The 21,199-nt window shown below is 37.8% G+C and overlaps 1 protein-coding gene across 3 annotated transcripts in view; it reads right to left on the bottom strand.

The window, feature by feature from the left end:
* LOC106878945 (uncharacterized) overlaps positions 1–20,764 on the bottom strand; it is a 72,364-nt gene extending 51,600 nt beyond the window's left edge. The window contains exon 1 of one of the 3 annotated variants that reach the window (XM_052968708.2): positions 20,602–20,764. In XM_052968708.2, coding sequence (XP_052824668.1) covers positions 20,602–20,670 — 69 coding nt within the window. In that variant the 5' untranslated portion in view covers positions 20,671–20,764. Of the gene's footprint in view, positions 1–2,300; positions 2,432–20,601 lie in introns of those variants that run through there. The other 2 variants (XM_052968707.2, XM_089354104.1) reach the window with 2 other exon arrangements.
* Between the last annotated feature and the right edge of the window lie 435 nt (positions 20,765–21,199).

Here is a 21,199-nt window from a genome sequence, read left to right as displayed (position 1 = left end):
GGCCGATAGAATAAGTATTAGGCTTACAAAGAATAAGTCCTGGGGTTGAATTGTTTGACTAAAGGTGATGCTCCAGCAAGGCCGCAGTCAAATGACTGAAACAAGTAAAAGAAAAAAAAAAGAAATCAAATTCTACTTAATGTACAATATATAACTCCCTTGTAACTTTTTTAAAATTTGGAATTTTCAGAAAATTTTTGTGGATTTGTACTCTACACACAGGAATTCATATGATTGTGCAAAAAAAAATTTCAAATGGTGGGGGCATGATTTAAAGCCTATTTAGCTGTTATTCTTAGCGCATCTCACGACCAGATGCACAAGCAGCAGAACACAACATCAATGCACGTGGCATTGCGTAGAATATATTTGTCAACACGTATGCTTTCTCACTGACAAAAGAGTTCTCATGTTTGGCTTGTTACTATGGAAACAGGCATGAATGTGTCTGTGGCTTACGATTAGCTTAAAATTACCCAAAATTTTCAAACTTCAATTGCTAATAACTCTTTATTTATTGATTTATAGCGAAAATGATTTTCGTGTCATTCATTAGCATATAAAAGTGTATCATTACACTGAATATGAAATCAATTCAAACAGAATTGATGCAGGCAGCTAAACCAACTAGATCCCTATGATCTTGGGTGTGGTCTTAATAATATATGTCACTCACTCTTTGCCTTGATATTTTGTCAACACTCCTATATCACTTTCTGACTTCATACTTTCTGCAATAGTCTGATTCTTTTCAAACAATTTTCTATGAAAATCTTTGAGTTCATAGTCTTCCTCGACTCCAACGGTCTTTATTTTTGGCATAACTTGTTTCAGGATGTTTATGGAAATTAAGCTATGTTTTGACATGGCTTTTATTGCGTTATCTCTGTCACGTTTGGAAGGGAAATTTACAACAATATTGTTTGCCTGTTTCTTTACATTGACGACTGGGACAGTTTTTAATGTCCTTTGAATGCCTTTCATCTGTTTCTCTTGCACCTCTTTGCCAGTAATAATTAAGGGTGGTAGCACCTCAGCATATGTCTTTTTGTGTCCTTGTATCTTCACAAATTCATTTTGCATGTATTTAATTTGTATTGTTAAATCAGTGATACTTTTCATCATTTGAGACATCTCATCTGGTTTATTCTTGTTAGAATTTGAGCCATCTTAGGTAAAGTTTTACCCCCTCACCCCCATACTTTTCACAAAAAAAAAACAAAAAAAAAACACGCCTTTTCACATGGAATCAACTCCCTCCAGCCTCCTACTTTCCCGCAAATCCATTATTTTGGCGGTTGGAAAATTTTTTATTTTCATAGAATGAATTATGGTGAGCTCCTAATATGCCACAAAAACCAATTTTTATCCAGAAAACACGGAGTGGATGGGGTGGAACCATTGGAACACAACCCCCCAAGATAAGCAAACATGCCACCAACCAGCTGACCAAAACCAGAGAGTGTGCCATGGAAGGTTCTGCCTGGCAGTGCATCCACCTGCTGTCAGTAGTGAGTCATAACAGAGCAAAGCCTGGCAATGCATCCACCTGCCCGAAACAGCGATTAATAGCACACCAGACACCAAAAAGGCATCATGGTAATGCATCTACCCACTGAGACATGTAGGTCATAACGTACCAGACAAACCCGGTGGTGCATCAACCTGCTGAGAAGACAGCAGGTCATAATGCACCAAGCCTCCACTCACCACCAACAACGGGTCATAATGTACCAGGCATTGCCAACTGGGCCTGATCGCATCTACCGGTTCCCTAAGCAAGAACAGCCCGACATGCCAAAGAACCTCCCAAACAAGACTACAACAAGAAAATCTAAGAACGACCCACCCAAACATGTTGTATGATATTGATGAGTCGAACCAGTGTCTGCTACAGTCCCGTTGGGAACCAACGCGACACGACACCTAATGAAACCTAACTAAGCCGGGTAGGCATCTAACTAGCCGGCTCGGGACACCTAGACGGTAGACCAGTAGAAGTCTACCCACCCTAGCAGAGAGGTCCACACCTCCCGCCGTTTGCCCACGCTTCGTCCACATAATCTATATACAATATATATACACATATACATATATACATATACATATATACATATACATATATACATATATATATATACATACATATGCATACATATATATATATGTGTGTGTGTAGATATATATATATATATATATATATATTGGGTCATTTCATAAATGATGCAGTTTTTTTATACTTCTTTTAATTTTCAAAATTAAGATAAACACAATTCTTTTTTAATCTAAAGTATACTCACCTTCATTTTCCACAATGCTCTTCCATATAACTGGTAGACTTGCAAGACCCCTCTTCTAAAATTCACTTATCCATGATGAAAAATATTCCTCCAGTACTGTTCTGACCTCATCTACAGAATTCATATTTTTCCCAGCTAAATGATTTTGAAGACTGCAGAATAAATGATAATCAGATGGGGCAATGTCTGGTGAATATGGTGGATGGGGCATCGTTTCCTATTCAAACTGCTTCAGCTTTTGGAATGTCATCCTCACTATATGTGGCCGAGCATTATCCTGATGGAAGAACACCTTTCATCTTGAAACCAAAGATGGTCGTTTTTCTTCTAGTGCAGGTGTGGATGAATGGTTGAATGACCAAATCGAAGCTTCTCTGCTAGTTCCTCAACAGTTATGATGAGATTTCATTTCACCAGAGTTTGCAGGACGCCCTCGTTATGCTCTACAGATCTTCAAGGATAAGGTTTGTCTTCTAGGCTGTAGTTTCTGGCTAGGAATTTCTGGAACCACCGTTGACACTGATTTACACATTAATATTCCTTGCACTTTCCATTGTGTTGTTGCAATTATCGAACTCATAAAGCAAAATATGCCGAATATTCTCCTTTGCTAATTCCATTACAGCTTTGAAAAAATAACTGTTAAAATCAAACTGCACTCTTCAAAACTTGCACTAAGAACAAGTACTAGGTAAATTACTACCTGCTTTTATAGGAAGTTGATGCAGGTAGTTTTTCCCATCCCTCTCCGACTTTTAGCTTATGCAATTTCAAAACCACATTATTTATGGGATGACCAAATATATATATATATATATATATATATATATATATATATATATATATATATATATATATATGTATATATATATATATATATATATATATATATATATATATACATACACACACACACACACACACACACACACACACATATATATATATATATATATTATCAATCACACATACTCAATGTACGTTTTGCTTGTTCACTGGTTTGCTGCAGTAGAGCGTTCTGGGGGACAACTACCTCATAGTTCTGGGTATAGATAGATATAGTTATGACTATATATATAGATATAGATATAAATATAAAGAAAAAGATATACAGACAAGCAAACAGAAAGATAGATAAACACTCACACACATGCACACACGCATACACACACACACATACACACACATTCCTATGTGTCCTAGTGTTTTCTAATTGTTCTGTCAAATATAATGTAGATGTACACTCATGATAATTATTTTAATTTCTCTTACCCACTATCCTCTTTTTGTTTTCACCATTGTTTTTTTTGTCTACCAAAGTACTTAACAACAAGTGTATATGTAGGCAATTTTACATGAAACTTAATAAAAACACTATTGTTTCTATTTCTATTATGCAAACAAATTGTACCTAGAGAAAAACGTTTCAACTCTTCCTTGACTCATATTCTGCAATTAGATAACCCCACCTAAACTTTTCTGAGAAAATGCTTTCATATATTTTACTATGATATTCTGGTTCAACACTAATTTTCCGGTAAATGTTGTTAAGGTTGCCATGGATACTAGACTGAAAGTGTTCGTGCCACTTCTAATGCCACAGAGTACTGAATACAAGTATGCTCAAACACACATACACATACTCGTGCATACATATATACATGCACACCCATACACATACACACACGTGTATGCACACATATATACGCATGGATGTATGGATATGTATGTGAATGATTCTTTATGTGTATGTGCTTGCATATGTGTCTGTGTGTATATAATATATGCATATATATAATATATGTATACATGTGTGTGTGTGTGTGTGTGTGTGTGTGTCGTTTTTAGAAAAACATAACTCCAGAGAAGAAGCACACTCTAAGAAGTAGAGCAATCTATATTTTTTCCTGGTGAAGGCCAGTTTATGGGGTTACCCTGGGTTTCCCATCCATAAAGGGTATAACTTTATGGCATATCTTCAGACCCCAAGACCTGTTGGCCTATTACCCATTTAAAATACGGAGGGGAAAAGTCTGGACTATCTCTCTTTGCTAATGGCTATTGACTTCCAGCCATGCTGCCATCGATCAGCTATAAGGGTAAACAATAGGGGATTATATCCCTCTCCTGTTAGCCATCATACTTCTGGTGGTTCCCAAAAGGCCATCAGAAATTTCCTAAAATGCAAATATGGCCTGAAAATCTGAAAAGAGCTTTAGCAAACGAATCTCCAACCTATCTTCAAGAAAAGAGATTTTTGATGCTGCCACTCCATACTATATTGCAGTTCTGGCTACCAGCAGTTTCAAGGATAGAATTATTTACATTCCAGACCTTAACCCCTCTAAGAGAAAGCACCACCGGAAAGTGTTTTGGCTCACATTGCCCTTCTCTCTGAGTAGGTAAGATTTTCCTTAGCTTAGTAGACAAGCACTTCCCCCATACAAATAGATTCAGCAAAATATTTGATAGACACACCCTGAGAATTTCCTTTAGCTATGCACCCAACATAAAAAAAGATTTTAGTAGGTAGGCCTACACCTGAGACAGGCGGAATGCTCATGTAGGTGTAACACAACATATCCACTGAATGGCCACTGTACTACAGAGACCATCATATATGAGTATATGAGGCAGAGGTAACAGCAATAGGACCCAAATGTGCAACCAAATGTGTGAAAGTACAGAGGAGCAACTGAAGGCCCCTTCAGCACCTGCTATAACAACCACAAGTCCTCTTTTAACATCCAGGAGAGATGTAATGCCACAACCCTGGCCAAGCATGTATGGTTGTTGAAAGTAAGTACCAACGAGTACAACATCAAGTGGAAGATTCTAGAGAAATGTAAAGCATACTTCAATAGTAGGAGGAAGTGCTGATTATGCCTGGCTGAGAAAAGAGCGATTTTAAAGCATCCAGGCATCTACCTGAACAGCAAAAGTGAAGTTTTTAATCCTTGCCCACATGAAAGGAGGTACATCCTATCATACCTGCATGCCCCATCATGACTATAATCATCAGTTCCCCAACTTCGGCCCTCTACTAATACCTGGGAGTCTGACAAAGGGTTTGACCAGAACATACACAAATATATTCACAAACACACATGACCTAGCACAGCAGACATTCACCCAATAGACTTTTTTCCAGCATCCCCAACATAAGCTCCTGCACATATTGTACCCTTACACACACCTCATGCATACATAAATTCCCCAAGAATTTAACCAAAACATAAAAGAAAGTAAACACTAATGAACACAGATGTGTATGGCCCCACTGAAAAGGCTATATATATAGTACTACTATACACATTCCATTTCCACAGGAACACCAACCTTAAAAATACATGCATTTCCTGTAAACTCTTTTCCAGAAAACTCTCACTGACTTGCAACAAAACCACCTGCAACGATGATGTTTCTGATACCAAGGGTCATGACTCTTAACTTAACCCCTGCTCATTTCGTTTCATCATCTTTTCCTCAGCAATCACAAACTGGATGTGTCTATTTACCAATACTCCAATGATAGAGAGCAGTCGCCATATTTCATTCCACAGAAGCTACCTCTGAAAAGCACAAGGTTACATAATCAGACTGTTACTTAACATTCCATAGAGACCCTAGTGTGAAACCGATAGATAAGATTGGCTGTAATGGATATATAATACCATACACTTTGATTAATATATATATACTTTTCTACTCTAGGTACAAGGCCTGAAATTTTGGAGGAGGGGTCCAGTTGATTAGATCGACCCAGTATACAACTGGTACTTAATTTATTGACCCCAAAAGAATGAAAGGCAAAGTCAACTTGGGTGGAATTTGAACTCAGAACGCAAAGACAGATGAAATACCTTTCGATTAATATATTTATGTATGTATATGTATTTATATATATATATATATATATATATATATATATATATATATATATATGGGAGAATTTACGGAAAAAAACAACAACAGATGAGGACAGGTGGTGATATATATATATATACATATAATCACCATCATAATCAGTAAACATCTGCTTTCTATGCTAGCATGGGTTGGACAGTTTTGAGGGGAGCTGACCAAATGAAGAGCTGCCCAGGTTCCATGACTGTTTTGACATGGTTTCTATGGCTGGATGCCCTTCCTAATGCCAACCATTTTATAGGGTGTACTGGATGCTTTTACGCAGCACTAGTGCAGGTGCCCTTACATGGCACCAGCATGGACGCTTTTTACATGGAACCAGCACCCACGAGCCCTCAAGATTAGGATCACTCAGATGAAAAGGGATGTAAGAGACATGCTTGTATGCAAGGACAGCAATGATTTTACTTAGCTTGATGTGTTTTCTCAAGCACTGCAAACTGCCAGTAGTCTCAGTCCCCAGTGAGGCCAAACAGCTGAAGTTCCTTTCTCACCACTTTGTCCCACGTCTTCCTGGTTTATTTATAAGTATGTATGTGTGTGTATATACATATGGGTGTGTGTGTGTGTATGTATGTATATATATATATATATATATATATATATATATATATATATATATATATATATATATATATATGTATATATATATACATATATATATATATATATATATATATATATATGTATATATATATATGTATATATTTGTATATCTATATATATACATCTTCCCTAATCGACCCCTCCCCTCCTTCAAACGAGCCCACAACCTACGGGACCTCTTGGTCCACAGCTTCTTCCCCAACCCAACCTCCCAGCCTGGCTCGTTCCCCTGCTCCCGCCCACGCTGCCGCACTTGCCCTTACCTCTCCAACACCACCCTCCTCACCAGCACCCATCACCGACCCTATCACATCACCAACTCCTTCACCTGCACTTCTACCAACATCATCTATTGCCTCTCCTGCTCTCTCTGCCATTCTCTGTACATCGGACAAACGGGGCGCCGCCTGGCCGACCGATTCGCGGAACACCTCCGAGACATCAACGTTGGCAATGACACCCCGGTGTCACGCCACTTCCGTTCTGCCGGCCACTCCTTGCAGCAACACCTGTCTGTGTTTGGATTGTCCATGCACAGGGGCCATCCGGACTCCCGTTTGCGCCGTGAACAGGGATTAATCTTCTCTCTCCGCTCCTTTGTGCCACATGGGCTCAACTCCCCTCCCCTCTTCATCTAACCCATCCTCCTGTCTCTCTCCCCTACCCTCCCTCCTACCACCCATCTCTCCCCTTCCCCCACCTCCCCTCCTGCTCCGACTCCTACTTCTTTGTAAGTCTCTTCACCTCTCTTCACTCCTACTTCCATTCACTCCTACTTCTTTTCCTACTTCTCTTCCCACTTCTCTTCCTACTTCTCTTCACTTCTACTTCTCTTCACTCCAACTTCTCTTCCTACTTCTCTTCACTCCCACTTCTCTTCACCCCTACTCTTTCTCTCTTCTCTCTTACTCTCCTCTCTCTTACTCTCTCTCACTCTCTTCTCTCGTACTCCCCCTCTCTCACTCTTACTCTCTACACTCTTACTCTCTTACTCTCTCACCCTTACTCTCTCACTCTCTTCTCTCTTTCCCTCTCTCTCACTCTTACTCTCTACACTCTTACTCTCTTACTCTCTCACCTTTACTCTCTCACTCTCTTCTCTCTTTCCCTCTCTCTCACTCTCTTTCTCTTTCTCTCTTTCTCCCCCATACCCACCTTCCCCCTCTTTCTTCCCCCCATACCCACCTTCCCCCTCTCTCAATCCACCTTCCCTCTCTTATACCCACCCTCTCTCCTCTCTTCCTCTCTTTCTCTCCCCTCCCATACCCATCTTCCCCCTCTCTTACATCCACCTTCCCCTTCCCCCTTCATCGTCAACACCCCCTCATAAGCTCATCCCACCACACCCCAACACACTCCTACTCTACCTTCCCACTCCACCCCATCCAATTCCTTACACCCACCACCCACCTCCTACCCACATACCCCACCCTACCCACATACCCCACCCTACCCACATACCCCTACCTCTACCCCACCCTCAGCCTAACCCACACTCCACCCATGCCTTCCCCACCTCCCAACACCCTCACATCACACCACACCAATACCCTAACATCACACACTACAACTGACCAACTACTTTCTCCCTTCCCCATTTTCACACTACATACGTCAAGATCACCAGCATTCTATCTCCCACACACGCAGCCCCTCGTTCTTCGATCACCGTTTGTTATCTCCCCCTTTTCTTAGCTCTCCTGAAAAAAGAATTTCTAACTTCCGGTCAGCCATTGTTATGATCAGCCATTATTATGATTGACCGTTGACTGGACACTATTCAATTTTTTTTTCTCCGTGTTTTTCTCCTTGTCTCCGTATTCTTTCTGTTGAAGAGCGTAGCTCGAAACGTCAAAGACTTTCCATATTCCCAAGCGTCATACTAATACATCCTTTTGTTATTTACACCACCTGTCCTCGTCTGTTGTTGTTTTTTCATATATTCTCCCATATATACATATTTACTTGTGTGTAGATGTGTGTGTGAATATATATATATATATATATATATATATATATATATATATATATATATATATATATGTATATGTATATGTAAATGTAAATGTATGTATTTACTTGTACGTATCTGTATGATGACATGTGTGTTTGAGTATTTGTATTTGTTAATATTAGTATTCGTTATCGTAAACGATCCTGTTCTAATGTTTGCCAATAATTATGTCTTCTCTACTTGACATTCTGCTCCTCCACACTATAATTTCCCTGTTCATTCCGATCCTCCTTTCTCCCTGTCTTCTTCAATAGCTTTATATCTTGATATTTTTGTTCCCTCTGTTGTCCTCACAAACTTTATCATCACCATCAAGTTGTCTTCTTTGTTGATAGGTTTATAACATTACTCATATTATATATGGCCATGTTTCAGTACAGATTTATTCTCTCATTGCCAAAATGAGAGGGTCATCACAAAATTCATATATTGATATTCTCTCTGAACTCTTTACTCTATTACTTGTTTCAGTCATTTGACTGAGGCCATGCTGGAGTACTGCCTTTAGTCGAACAAATTGACCCCAGGACTTATTCTTTGTAAGCCTAGTACTTATTCTATTGGTTTCTTAAACACACCAACATCGGTTGTCAAGCGATGATGGGGGGACAAACACAGATGCACAAACACACACACACACACACACACAAACACACAAACACACACACACACACACAAACACACACACACACACACACACACAAACACACACATTCGATAGGCTTCTTTCAGCTTCCATCTACCTTGGGCAAGTGTCTTCTACTATAGCCTCAGGTTAGCCAAAGCCTTATGAGTGGATTTAGTAGATGGAAGTAGATGGAAAGTTTTAATTCCCCTGAAAAATATTGTGTTTTCATGATGCAATCAGTGTTTTCATCAATAAAAACATGTGTAAAACAGCTATAGTAAAATTCAACCCATTTGTGTTCTTTCTTTCTTTCTTTCTTTATACAGGGTGTTCAAAAAGTTACCCCGCAACTTATAAGATGGTATAAGACTACAAAGGAATATATTAGACTTTATTAGGCTTTAAAAAAAATTATAAGAGGTGTTGAAAGTGTCGTACTTCATTTTCAATACATAAGTTGACTCTTCTACACATGTTTTGAAATACATCTTGGAGAAAAAAATTCACTGCGGAGACTTTTTGAACACCCAGTATATATATATATATATACAAAATTAGGGAATGGAGTAGATAAAATCCAGGCTACATATGTTTCATATCTAGCAGAACCTCAGAAGTAGTAATTACCCAGACAAGTGGTAATCCACTCGCTACTCATTGAGCCAAAGATACCTTAATCAAATGAAGGTTACATTGTCATCAAGGGATCCCATATTAACTTACAGGACATTTGATCCAAAATGTATGGAAAGCACAGAGTGAGAGAACAAAAGGGAAAACATATTTGTGGAGAAATAATATATGGGAGTGGGGTAAATGTCTAAATTTGTTAAGGAAAAGAATAAGAATAAAGAAAAAGGGAAGAGTGGGGGGAGGGGAAATTTGGTATTATTGAAGCTGGATAGGAGAATGTCTGTGAATTTAAGCTGGGTCTACTGTAGAATAAATAAGTACATTATTTACATTTGATGGATATTTGTCCTCATCTTCTTTGTTGTTAACACAACGTTTCGGCTGATATACCCTCCAGCCTTCATCAAGTGTCTTGGGGAAATTTCGAACCTGGGTTCTCATTCCTAACGTATTTTTCAATGTTATTATTATTATTATTATTCAGGTCACTGCCTGGAATCGAACTCGGAATCTTGAGGTTAGTAGCCCACGCTCTTAACCACTATACCATATGCCTGTGGGCAATTATGGAGTGAAATTTAGGGCTCATAAATCTAATATTTTCCTATACTTCCTTAATATTGGTTCCCATATGCTATTCATATCTGCACTCAGTCTGCTTAGGAGGTAGTTATGTCCTAGCATATGTGCTGCTTCTTTTAGTTTTCATATTTTCTAATGGTGTTCTCTGTCTATTATTTTAACTTCATCCCACAGGGGGAAGTGGTCTCCATTTTTCCATACATGATCAGCTATACCCGATTTATCAATATCTCCCCATGTCACAGCTTTGCAATGTTCCTCTACCCTTGTTTTGAGGAGGCGACATGTTTTGCCTTTGTATGACCTGCCACAGCTTGATGGGATGGAGTACATGCAGTTTTTGGTCATATTCTCTTCTGTTGGTGGTTTTACTCAAAGGATATACTTGCGAAGTGTCGTATTACTCTTGAACACTGTCCTGAGGTCATATGTGCCGCATATCTTTTGTATCTTTTCGGAGAAGCCTTTCACATAGGGCAGACAGACTGTGGACAGTTTTTTGTTTCATCCTCTCTTTTCTTCATAATTGGAGTGGATAGTATGTTTTTGGGGTAGTTGTTGCTTTATAGATTGTTACTGAGCTTGATCATTTCTTCATGGTGGACATCACGATCGCTACTTATATTCTTTGCTCAGTGTTTTAAGCACTGAGCAATCCCTCTCTTTACACTGCATGGATGGTGGGAATTGTAGTTGAGGTATTGTCCAGTGAAGGTTGGCTTGCGGTATACAGATGTCCGGAATCCATACTTGGTGCATGTTATTAATATGTCCAGGAATGCTAGCTGATTGACATTTTCTTTTTCCATTGTGAACTTCCTTTTCCATTGTGAACAACAAAAACATCATCATCATCATCATCAAAAAATACCTTAGGAATGAGAACCCAGGTTCGAAATTTCCCCAAGACACCTGATGAAGGCTGGAGGGTATATCAGCCGAAACGTTGTGTTAACAACAAACAAGATGAGGACAAATATCCGTCAAATGTAAATAATGCAAATAATGTAGATAATTACTTATCTCTTAAATATAGAACTGAATAAATAAGTAGACCCATTTACTGGGTCTACTGTAGAATAAATATGTAAATATATTTTGGAACCCTGTAAATACATTTAAACAGAGTCAAAGAAAAAGAAGATATAGGAGTGGTATTAAGATAGAATTTGTTAGGAGAGGGAGATAGAAAATAGTGTTTTGGGTCAGTAGAGGAACATAATAGTTCTATGTATGTTGGTAGTTTATCACTTAATTTTAAAACTATACAGGCTCATATTAGCATGCACATGCGTGTGCCTGTAGTATCTAGTGGATGTGCATGTGTGTGTGGGCCCCTGTATATCCTCATGTGCAGAAGGAAGATGTTGGGAGATAAAAGTGTGAGGAAAACTTTAAGGTATAAAATAAAGAAATAAAATTTTTTAAATTTATATAAAAATTATAAAGGTAGTTAAAAAGTTTTTTTTTATAAATACATAGAAGAGCTGCAAGTGGGGGTAGAGGAATGGTTGGGGAATGACACAAGGGAGGGAGGCACTGTTATTTGTACTTTGAGAATGTGTTGCATAGTCTATGTCCGCAATTAAAAATTAGATCATTTTGTTTGTTCAAACAATTGGTGAGTTGCCTAATAGAAAATACTTCAGCAATGATAGATTGCATTTGTTGTTATAGCCGTTATACAGTTTTACGTGGGTAAGTATGGATCATTTAAAATTATATGTGAATCAGCTGAGATAATGTTTTAGGTTGTGAATTAGCTGAGATAAAGAAGTGCTGTTAGTTCTTGCTTGGGATTTGAAGCTAGAATAATGGTTGCCTACTCTGGCTTTGAAGGTGGTGCTGCACGAGCTAATGTAAACACAATTGGAATTCTCAAATAAATGTATCTATCTGAGTGGCTGTGTGGTAAGAAGTTTGCTTCCCAGCCACAAGGTTCCAGGTTCAATCACACTGCATGCACCTTTGGCAAGTGTCTTCTACTATAGCTTCAGGCCAACCAAAGCATTGTGAGTTGATTTGGTGGATGGAAACTGAAAGAAGCATATCGTATATGTGTGCATGTGTGTGTGTGTGTGTGTGTGTGTGTGTGTGTGTGTGTTTGTTGCCCCACCATTGCTTCACAACCGATGTCAGTGTGTTTACATCCCTGTAACTTAGCAGCTCAACAAAAGAGACCATTAGAATAAGTACTAGGCTTACAAAGAATAAGTCCTGCAGTTGAGAAATCATTCAAGGCAGTGCTCCAGCATGTCTGCAATTAAATGACTGAAACAAGCCAAAGAATAAAAGAATATGTGCACAAATAGGCTCCCTTGACCTTGACTTTCCATTCTTTGAAGGAGAATTCTTCCCAGCATATATATATATGGCACAGAAAAAGATGTAGAACCAAACCAATGCTCTCAGACCCATAATATCACAAATAAATACATCTGTACATTTAATCACCAAACAAATAAACAGAGAATACATACAAGAGAAATATAAAATAAGGAATATTTGCAGATTTTAGAAGAAAACAATACAGTAGTTAACATCTCTACCTTAGATGTAGAAAGTTTGTTCACTAATGTCTCACTGGCAGAAATGATAGAAATCATAATGGAGAATGTATATAAACACTCAAAAACAAAACCAGCTATTTATGATAGACACAGGTGTGACTCTATGATAAGAAGCTTACTTTCTAACCACTGCAGTCCCATTGTTGGCACCTTCTACTATAGCCTTGGGCTAACCAAAGCTTTGTGAGTAGATTTGGTAGACGGAAATTGAAAGAAGCCTGCTGTGTATATATGTGTGTCTGTGTTTGTCCCCCACCACTGCTCAACAACCAGTGTTGGTTTGTTTACATCCCCCATAACATAGCAGTTTGGCAAAAAAATAACTGATAGAATAAGTACCAGGCTAAAAATAAAAATAAGTATTGGGGTCAATTTATTTGACTAAAACCTATTCAAGACAATACCTCAGAATGGGCATCGTCTAATGACTGAAACAAGTAAGAGATAAAAGATAAAAGAAAATGATGTGTATAACTGAAATATTTCTTCACTGTCCATATTGTAATTTGTACAAACAGATGGAGTAGCCATGGGTTCCCCTTATGACCTGCATTTGCAGCATCTGCTGATTTACAAACAAGAACAGAATACTACCATAGCATAAACATGTAATATACTTCAGATACATAGATTATAAACTAATTGTAATGGATACACTTAAGGAAGTGGAGAGACTAAAAGAAGACTTAGAAAACAACTCCGAACTAAAGTTTAACATCCAAAATAATACAAATGAGATCTTGTTTGTAGACTTAAATATTGAGATTGGAAAAACAGATACATTATGTCAGTATACACCAAATAATGAAACAAATGCATATGGATACAGTGGATACCCACAAACTATAAGATATCTGAAGTAAAATCATTCCTTTGAAGAGAAACATATTCTCAGTCATAAACACTGCACTAAAGGAAGAAATCTACAAAATAACACAATGGATATTCCAACAAACTAGTAGACTCATCTATAGAAATATACAGAAACAAGTGCAACAAATACATCAAAGATATATACACAGATCACACATAAAATTTATTATTTGAATTAACTGCATAATAACTTTCGAACAGATGAAGCCATAATCAAAAACTTAATAAAATGGGACACAAAAGACATCACACCCAACCATAAAATTAGGCCAATGATATACTGCAAAAGTACCAAGATCAAAAATCTCCTTATCAATAACACACCATAAGTGTGTATGCCTCAGAACAAACTACTAATGACCAATGTAATCTACAATTTGATTGTGAAACTGAAATTGTGAACGTCAGGATTCCAGCTGACATACTGGACAGACTAGTACAACACTACCATGTTGGCTTTGAACACGAGAATATTGTACTAGTATTTCAGTGCATTTACAACATGTAGCAATCTTTGGTATACAAACATGCTACCAAAGTTAGAAAAATACTTGAGGATAATACTAGATGATAATACCCAATAAAATTCTTCACAAAAAACAGGACATTAATCATGGAAGTTATACACAATACCAAAATAAATGCACAAACAATACACATACATTAAATCAATACATGGCTACTGACATGAAAGCCTAATGGCCAAAAGATTTAGGTGGAAAATCTTACATAAATGCAACAAAACAAAAAAAAAAATCCTTTGGCGGAAAAGCTTAGAAAAATTTGACTAGGATATAAGAAGTTAAAGTAGATACCAAATGTATTTAAGGTCTTACACATTAGACTGTAAAGGTTTGCAAATGTTCAGAAACGTTATTGTTCCAGACTAGCTGTAGAAGACTAATATGAAGATATGAAAGCTCTTTAATAAAAATGATAAAACTGGAAAATAATCATAACTTTTATAAAACACAGGGTCAATGAAATAAGTACCAGTTGAGTACAGGATCAATATAATCAACTTGCCCCCCCCCCCCGCTGAAAGTTTCTAACTTTCTGCCAAAAATATATATATATACATATATATATATATATATATATAGAGAGAGAGAGAGAGGGGCTAACTCGGCTTATATATAATACATTATGACATTTAATGTCCATCTTCCATGCTGACATAAGTAAGAATATATATGTATGAATATATATGTTTGTATGTGTTAATATATGTGTATATGTATGTCAGCATGTCGTGGAGGCGCAATGGCTCAGTGCTTAGGGCAGTAGACTTGTGGTCATAGGATCGCGGTTTCAATTCCCAGACCGGGCGTTGTGAGTGTTTATTGAGCAAAAACACCTAAAGCTCCACGAGGCATCCGGCAGGGGATGGTGGCGAACCTTGCTGTACTCTTTCACCACAACTTTCTCTCACTCGCACTGAATATCCCCGAGAACTACGTTAAGGGTACACGTGTCTGTGGAGTGCTCATCCACTTGCACGTTAATTTCACGAGCAGGCTGTTCCACTGATTGGATCAAATGGAACCCTCGACGTCGTAAGCGACGGAGTGCCAACAACAACAACGCATGTGAGCATGTGCATTTCATTATGTATACCCTTGCCACAGCATTCCACAAAGATTTGACAGGACCCAGTGAGTTAGAGGGCTGTGGCAAACACTAATGTCTGCTTCCATATGGTTTTGGGTGCTCTTATTAGTACCATCCACTTTATAGAGTGTGTTGAGTGCTTTTTATGCAGTACCAGCACTAGTGAGATCACCAAGTAACTTGCAAGACAAGGCCCTCTCAACTGAGGGAGAGTGTTGTATTAAGGGAGGTGGTTTTATGCTGGATGATGAGAGATTAAAGTATGATGGAGAGTGGACAGTAACAGGTATCTTGCTGTAGAGGAGATACATGGCTACCTCAGCTGGAAAAGAGAGAAATTAATGGTAAAGGTATGTCAGGGCATTCCCTCAAGTTACAGGAGGGTATGCACTCCTGTATATAAGAGAAGTGGTACAGAGGATTGTGCAGAATAACAGGTAGGTAAGTAGGTTCACTAGAATGTGAAAGGAAAGTGGCGGATGGATGGAGATAGGTAAATGTAGGGAACAGTGAACATGTGTAGAAGCTTAATCAACTGTGATAATGAGTTGGGGTAAACAGGTGGAGGACTGAGCTAGGGAATTTATAGGTCATAGCACAGATGATGTAAAATGTGTGGAAGTTGGGAATAGCTGCATGAGATATCAGTTATATAAAATTGACAAGTTTGAAAAGATTGCAAAAATAATGCAAACTGTTATTTATATTTCCTTTAAAACTTTAGCATTCAGATTACTTCGTCAAATGTAATGCTTATTTATTCACATTCTTTTGAATTAATCTCAAAGAATTAGGGTTTCAATACTGTAACAGTTTATTTCTAGAATAACATTGTAGGCAAGGTATGAAAAGCTGGATCTAGCCAGTATAAGCATAAAACAGGTAAAATATATTGCACAGAATGTGGCCAGTTTAAATGCTAAAGGGTTAATATTGGTTTCAAATTTTAGCACAAGGCCAGCAATTTTGGGGAAGAGGCTAAGTCATTTGACCCCAATGCTCAACTGGTACCTATTTTATCGAATCTGAATGAAGAAAACCAGAGTCATCCTCTGCACAATTTGAAAATATTTCCTTTAATGTTGATATGAAACAATATATATACCTATGTGTGTGTATATGTAAGCATATGTCTTTGCATGCTTGTATATTTATGTATATGATACATGCATATGTATGCATGTATGTATGGTTCAAGAGGTCCATGATTTTGAGAAGTGTGGAACCACTTCTTAGACACTATTTTTCCCAGGTCGACTCTGACCCAGAATAATACCACCTATTAGGTCCCAGCTATGGGTTAACTATGAGCAATGGGATGTAGAAATACTTGGGTAGAAATATTTGGGTTGTGGAGGTGCAATGGCCCAGTGGTTAGGGCAGCAGACTCGCAGTCATAGGATCGCTGTTTTGACTCCCAGACCGGGCGTTGTGAGTGTTTATTGAGCGAAAACACCTAAAACTCCATGAGGCTCTGGCAGGGGATGGTGGCGAACCCTGCTGTACTTTTTCACCACAACTTTCTCTCACTCTTCCTTCCTGTTTCTGTTGTGCCTGTAATTCAAAGGGTCAGCCTTGTAACACTGTGTCACGCTGAATATCCCCAAGAACTACGTTAAGGGTACACGTGTCTGTGGAGTGCTCAGCCACTTGCACGTTAATTTCACGAGCAGGCTGTTCTGTTGATCGGATCAACTGGAACCTTCGACGTCGTAAGTGACGGAGTGCCAAAGGAAGGAAGGAATATTTGGGTAGAAATACTTGGGATGTAGAAATACTTGGCAGTGAGGGACCCCTGGTCTTCATTAAGGCATCTCTCTTGAAGAAGGCTTACACTTGTCTCAGGACTTCTAGGTATTGCTGGTGAGAGTTATGGTGTTGTACACGAGCATAGCTGATATTTAGCTGTCAGCAATGGTCATGCTTGCCATATATACATACACACACATGCATGTATACATGTATGTATGTATGTATGTATGTAAGTATGTAAAAACAAATAGTAAATGAGTATATGCATATATACGCACAGGTATGTGCATACCGACATCCACCTGTATGTATAGGTGCATATCTGGGTACAGGACATTGCAAACAAAACAGAGACGAGAAAACACACAAGCCACATAGAGAACATTCTACTTCATCAGCTACCTCCATTTTAACACCAGCGTTTCGAAGAGCTAGGCAGGACGCATCGTTAAAACAGCTCTTCCCATGGACTGCAAATTAAATTTGTATACACAAATTAAATCTTGCCATGGAGGAATGTCATGGCGGACAAAAAACAAGACAGGAAAACAAACAGAAAAGGCTTTACGGCCAGACGAGAAAAATTGTTTGTGTATGAACGCTGTGAGGCACGAACTTGAAAGTAGGGATGAAGTGGTTCGCTTGTTTGCTCGGCGACAGCCAAGGAAGAAAAGGATTATTGACCGGAAGCATGTGACCATGCCGGTGTAAGGGGAAGAGTGAGAGTGGCAGAGGGAGAAACAAAGGGAGGAAGTAGAAGAATAGGTGAGCAACGAGAGGAAAAGAGAAAGAGAGGAAGTACGAGGGGGAAAAAAGATACGTAGTAGTAACAGAGGAAGAACGAGAGGGGTAAAGCGAGATACGTAGTAGTAAAGAGGAAGAACGAGGGGAAGAGTGAGGGGAAGAGCGAGGGGAAGAGCGAGGGGAAGAGCGAGGGGAAGAGCGAGGGGAAGATGTATGAATGTATGTAAGTATGTATGTATGTACATGCCTGTGTATGTATGTATACATGTATATAAGTATGTATGTGTACATGTGTGCGTGTGTCATCTTAAAACACATGTCAAGGTGACACTAGAGTTTTAAGAGGGAAGAAAGTAGTACAATATGTTGTTATACTTGGCAGCAAGTCAACAGCCACCATATATGCATGTATATATGTTTATACGCATGTATGTACGAATGTTTCCATGTATGTAAGCCTGATCTCGAACCACTGAGCCATTCCTCCTTTACATATACATATACGTAATTATCATCATACATGTACATACATACATATATATATACGTGTGTGTGTGTGTATGTATATATATATATATATATATATATATATGTATATATATGTATACATACATATATATGTTTGTGTGTGTGTGTGTATGTGTGTGTGTATGTGTGTATATATAAAGAGCAGCCTGCTGGGAGAATCATTAGCACGCCGGGTGAAATGCCAAGTGGTATTTCATCTGCTGTTACATTCTGAGTTCAAATTCCACTGAGGTTGACTTTGCCTTTCATCCTTTCGGGGTCAATTCAATAAGTACTAGCTATGCACTGAGGTCAATATAATCAACTCAATCCCTTTGTCTGTCATTGTTTGTCCCCTCTATGTTTAGTCCCCTGGGGGCAATAAAGAAATGTATATATGTATAGAGTGTTAGGTGTGCATATATATATATGTATATATATATCATTTAGCATCCGCTTTCCATGCTGGCATGGGTTAGATGGTTTGACTAGAACTGGTAAGCCAGAGAGCTGTATCAGGTTCCCGTCTGATTTGGCTTGATTTCTACAGCTGGATGCCCTTCCTAATGTCAACCACTCCAAGAATGCAGTGGGTACCTTTTACCTCTAATGGCATGGGTGCCTTCTATGTGTTACCGACATGGGCGCCTTTTACGTGTCACCAGCATCGGTGCCTTTTACGTGTCACCAGTACCAGCTATGACTACGATTCCACTTGGCTTGACGGGTCTTCTCAAGTACAGCCACGTGTGTGTGTGTGTGTGTGCATGTGCATATGTGTGTGTTTTTACAATGAGCTTCTTTTAGTTTCCATCTATCCGATCAACTCACAAGACACTGGTTGGCCCAGCGCTATAGTAAAAGCACTTGCTCAAGGTGCCACTCAGTGGGACTGAAGTGGGAACATCTTATCATGTAGCCATGTCTATGTATATATGTATGTATGTATGTACATACAAATGCATGCATTTATGTATTTCTGTATGTATAACTCTGTATGTGCGTGTATATATATATATATATATATATATATATATATATACACATATATACATATATGTATATATACCTGTATGTATACATATATACATATGTATATATATATATACATATATACATATATGTATACATACGTATACATGTACATACATATACATGTACGTAAGCCCAGTACTCATTCTATCGGTCTCTTTTGCCGAACCACTAAGTTACGGGGACATTAACACACTACCATTGGTTGTCAAGCGATGGTGGGGGGACAAACACAGACACACACATACATATATATATATATATATATACATATATACGACAGACTTCCTTCAGTTTTCCGTCTACCAAATCCACTCACAAGGCATTGGTCGGCCTGAGACTATAGTAGAAGACGTTTGCCCAAGGTGCCACGCAGTGGGAATGAACTCAGATCCATGTGGTTGGTAAGCAAGCTACTTACCACACAGCTACTCCTACTTACACACATACATATGTATATACATGCATACATACATACATACATACATACATACATACATACATACATACATACATACATACATATATACATACATGCATATATATGATAATGGATTCTGTTGTCATGAACGACAAATGAGTGTTCGGTAAAATATTATTATTATTATTATTATCATTATTATTATTATTATTATTATTATTATTATTATTATTATTATTGTCATTATTATATATACATATACTAAATATCCATATGTTAATGTATGAAACTGTCTAATGTCACAAATATATTAGAATGAATTATTTGAAGTCAATGAAAGATAAATAAAAATCAATTGGATGCAACTAAGAATGATAGTGAAATAAAATAATTCTTCTAACCTTCGGTAATAAACAGACTAGAAGAGCCAAACAGGTTTGGTACATTAACCATGTTGCTTCTTTGGTCATGTTTTTTTTGTGGTGGCAATTTTTTCTTGCAACTGGCTAAAGAAATACTAGAAGCATTTGAAGTAATTGTAATAGTAATAAGGAGTTTTGCTGTAACCCACATTTTTAAGGAGATCTTATAATGATAATGATAATAATGAGAATAATAATAATAATAATAATAATAATAATAATAATAATAATAACAACAACAACAACAATAAAGTTAAATTAAATAATGATAGGAAGGAGAGAAGAGGATGAGGAGTGTAATAATAATAATAATGAAATGATGATAATAATAACAATAACAATAATAATAGCAAAAAGGCTACTTTTCTATTTATGCCACTCTGTATTTCTCTATGATGATAGTAAAAAGCAAAAACAGGAAGTTACGTTCAATTGCCCTCTTGTCTTTGGGATGTGAACTCGGTCATTTAATACATTTCTGCACCACCTACTTACGCATATATATATACATACATATATACATACATACATATATACATACATACATACATGCATACATATATATATATATATATAT

Source organism: Octopus bimaculoides, chromosome 6 (genome assembly GCF_046866305.1).
Source record: "Octopus bimaculoides isolate indiv1 chromosome 6, ASM4686630v1, whole genome shotgun sequence".
NCBI lineage: Eukaryota > Metazoa > Mollusca > Cephalopoda > Octopoda > Octopodidae > Octopus > Octopus bimaculoides.
Note: the sequence above shows the minus strand (reverse complement) of the source record. Positions and strands in the feature narration are given on the sequence as shown.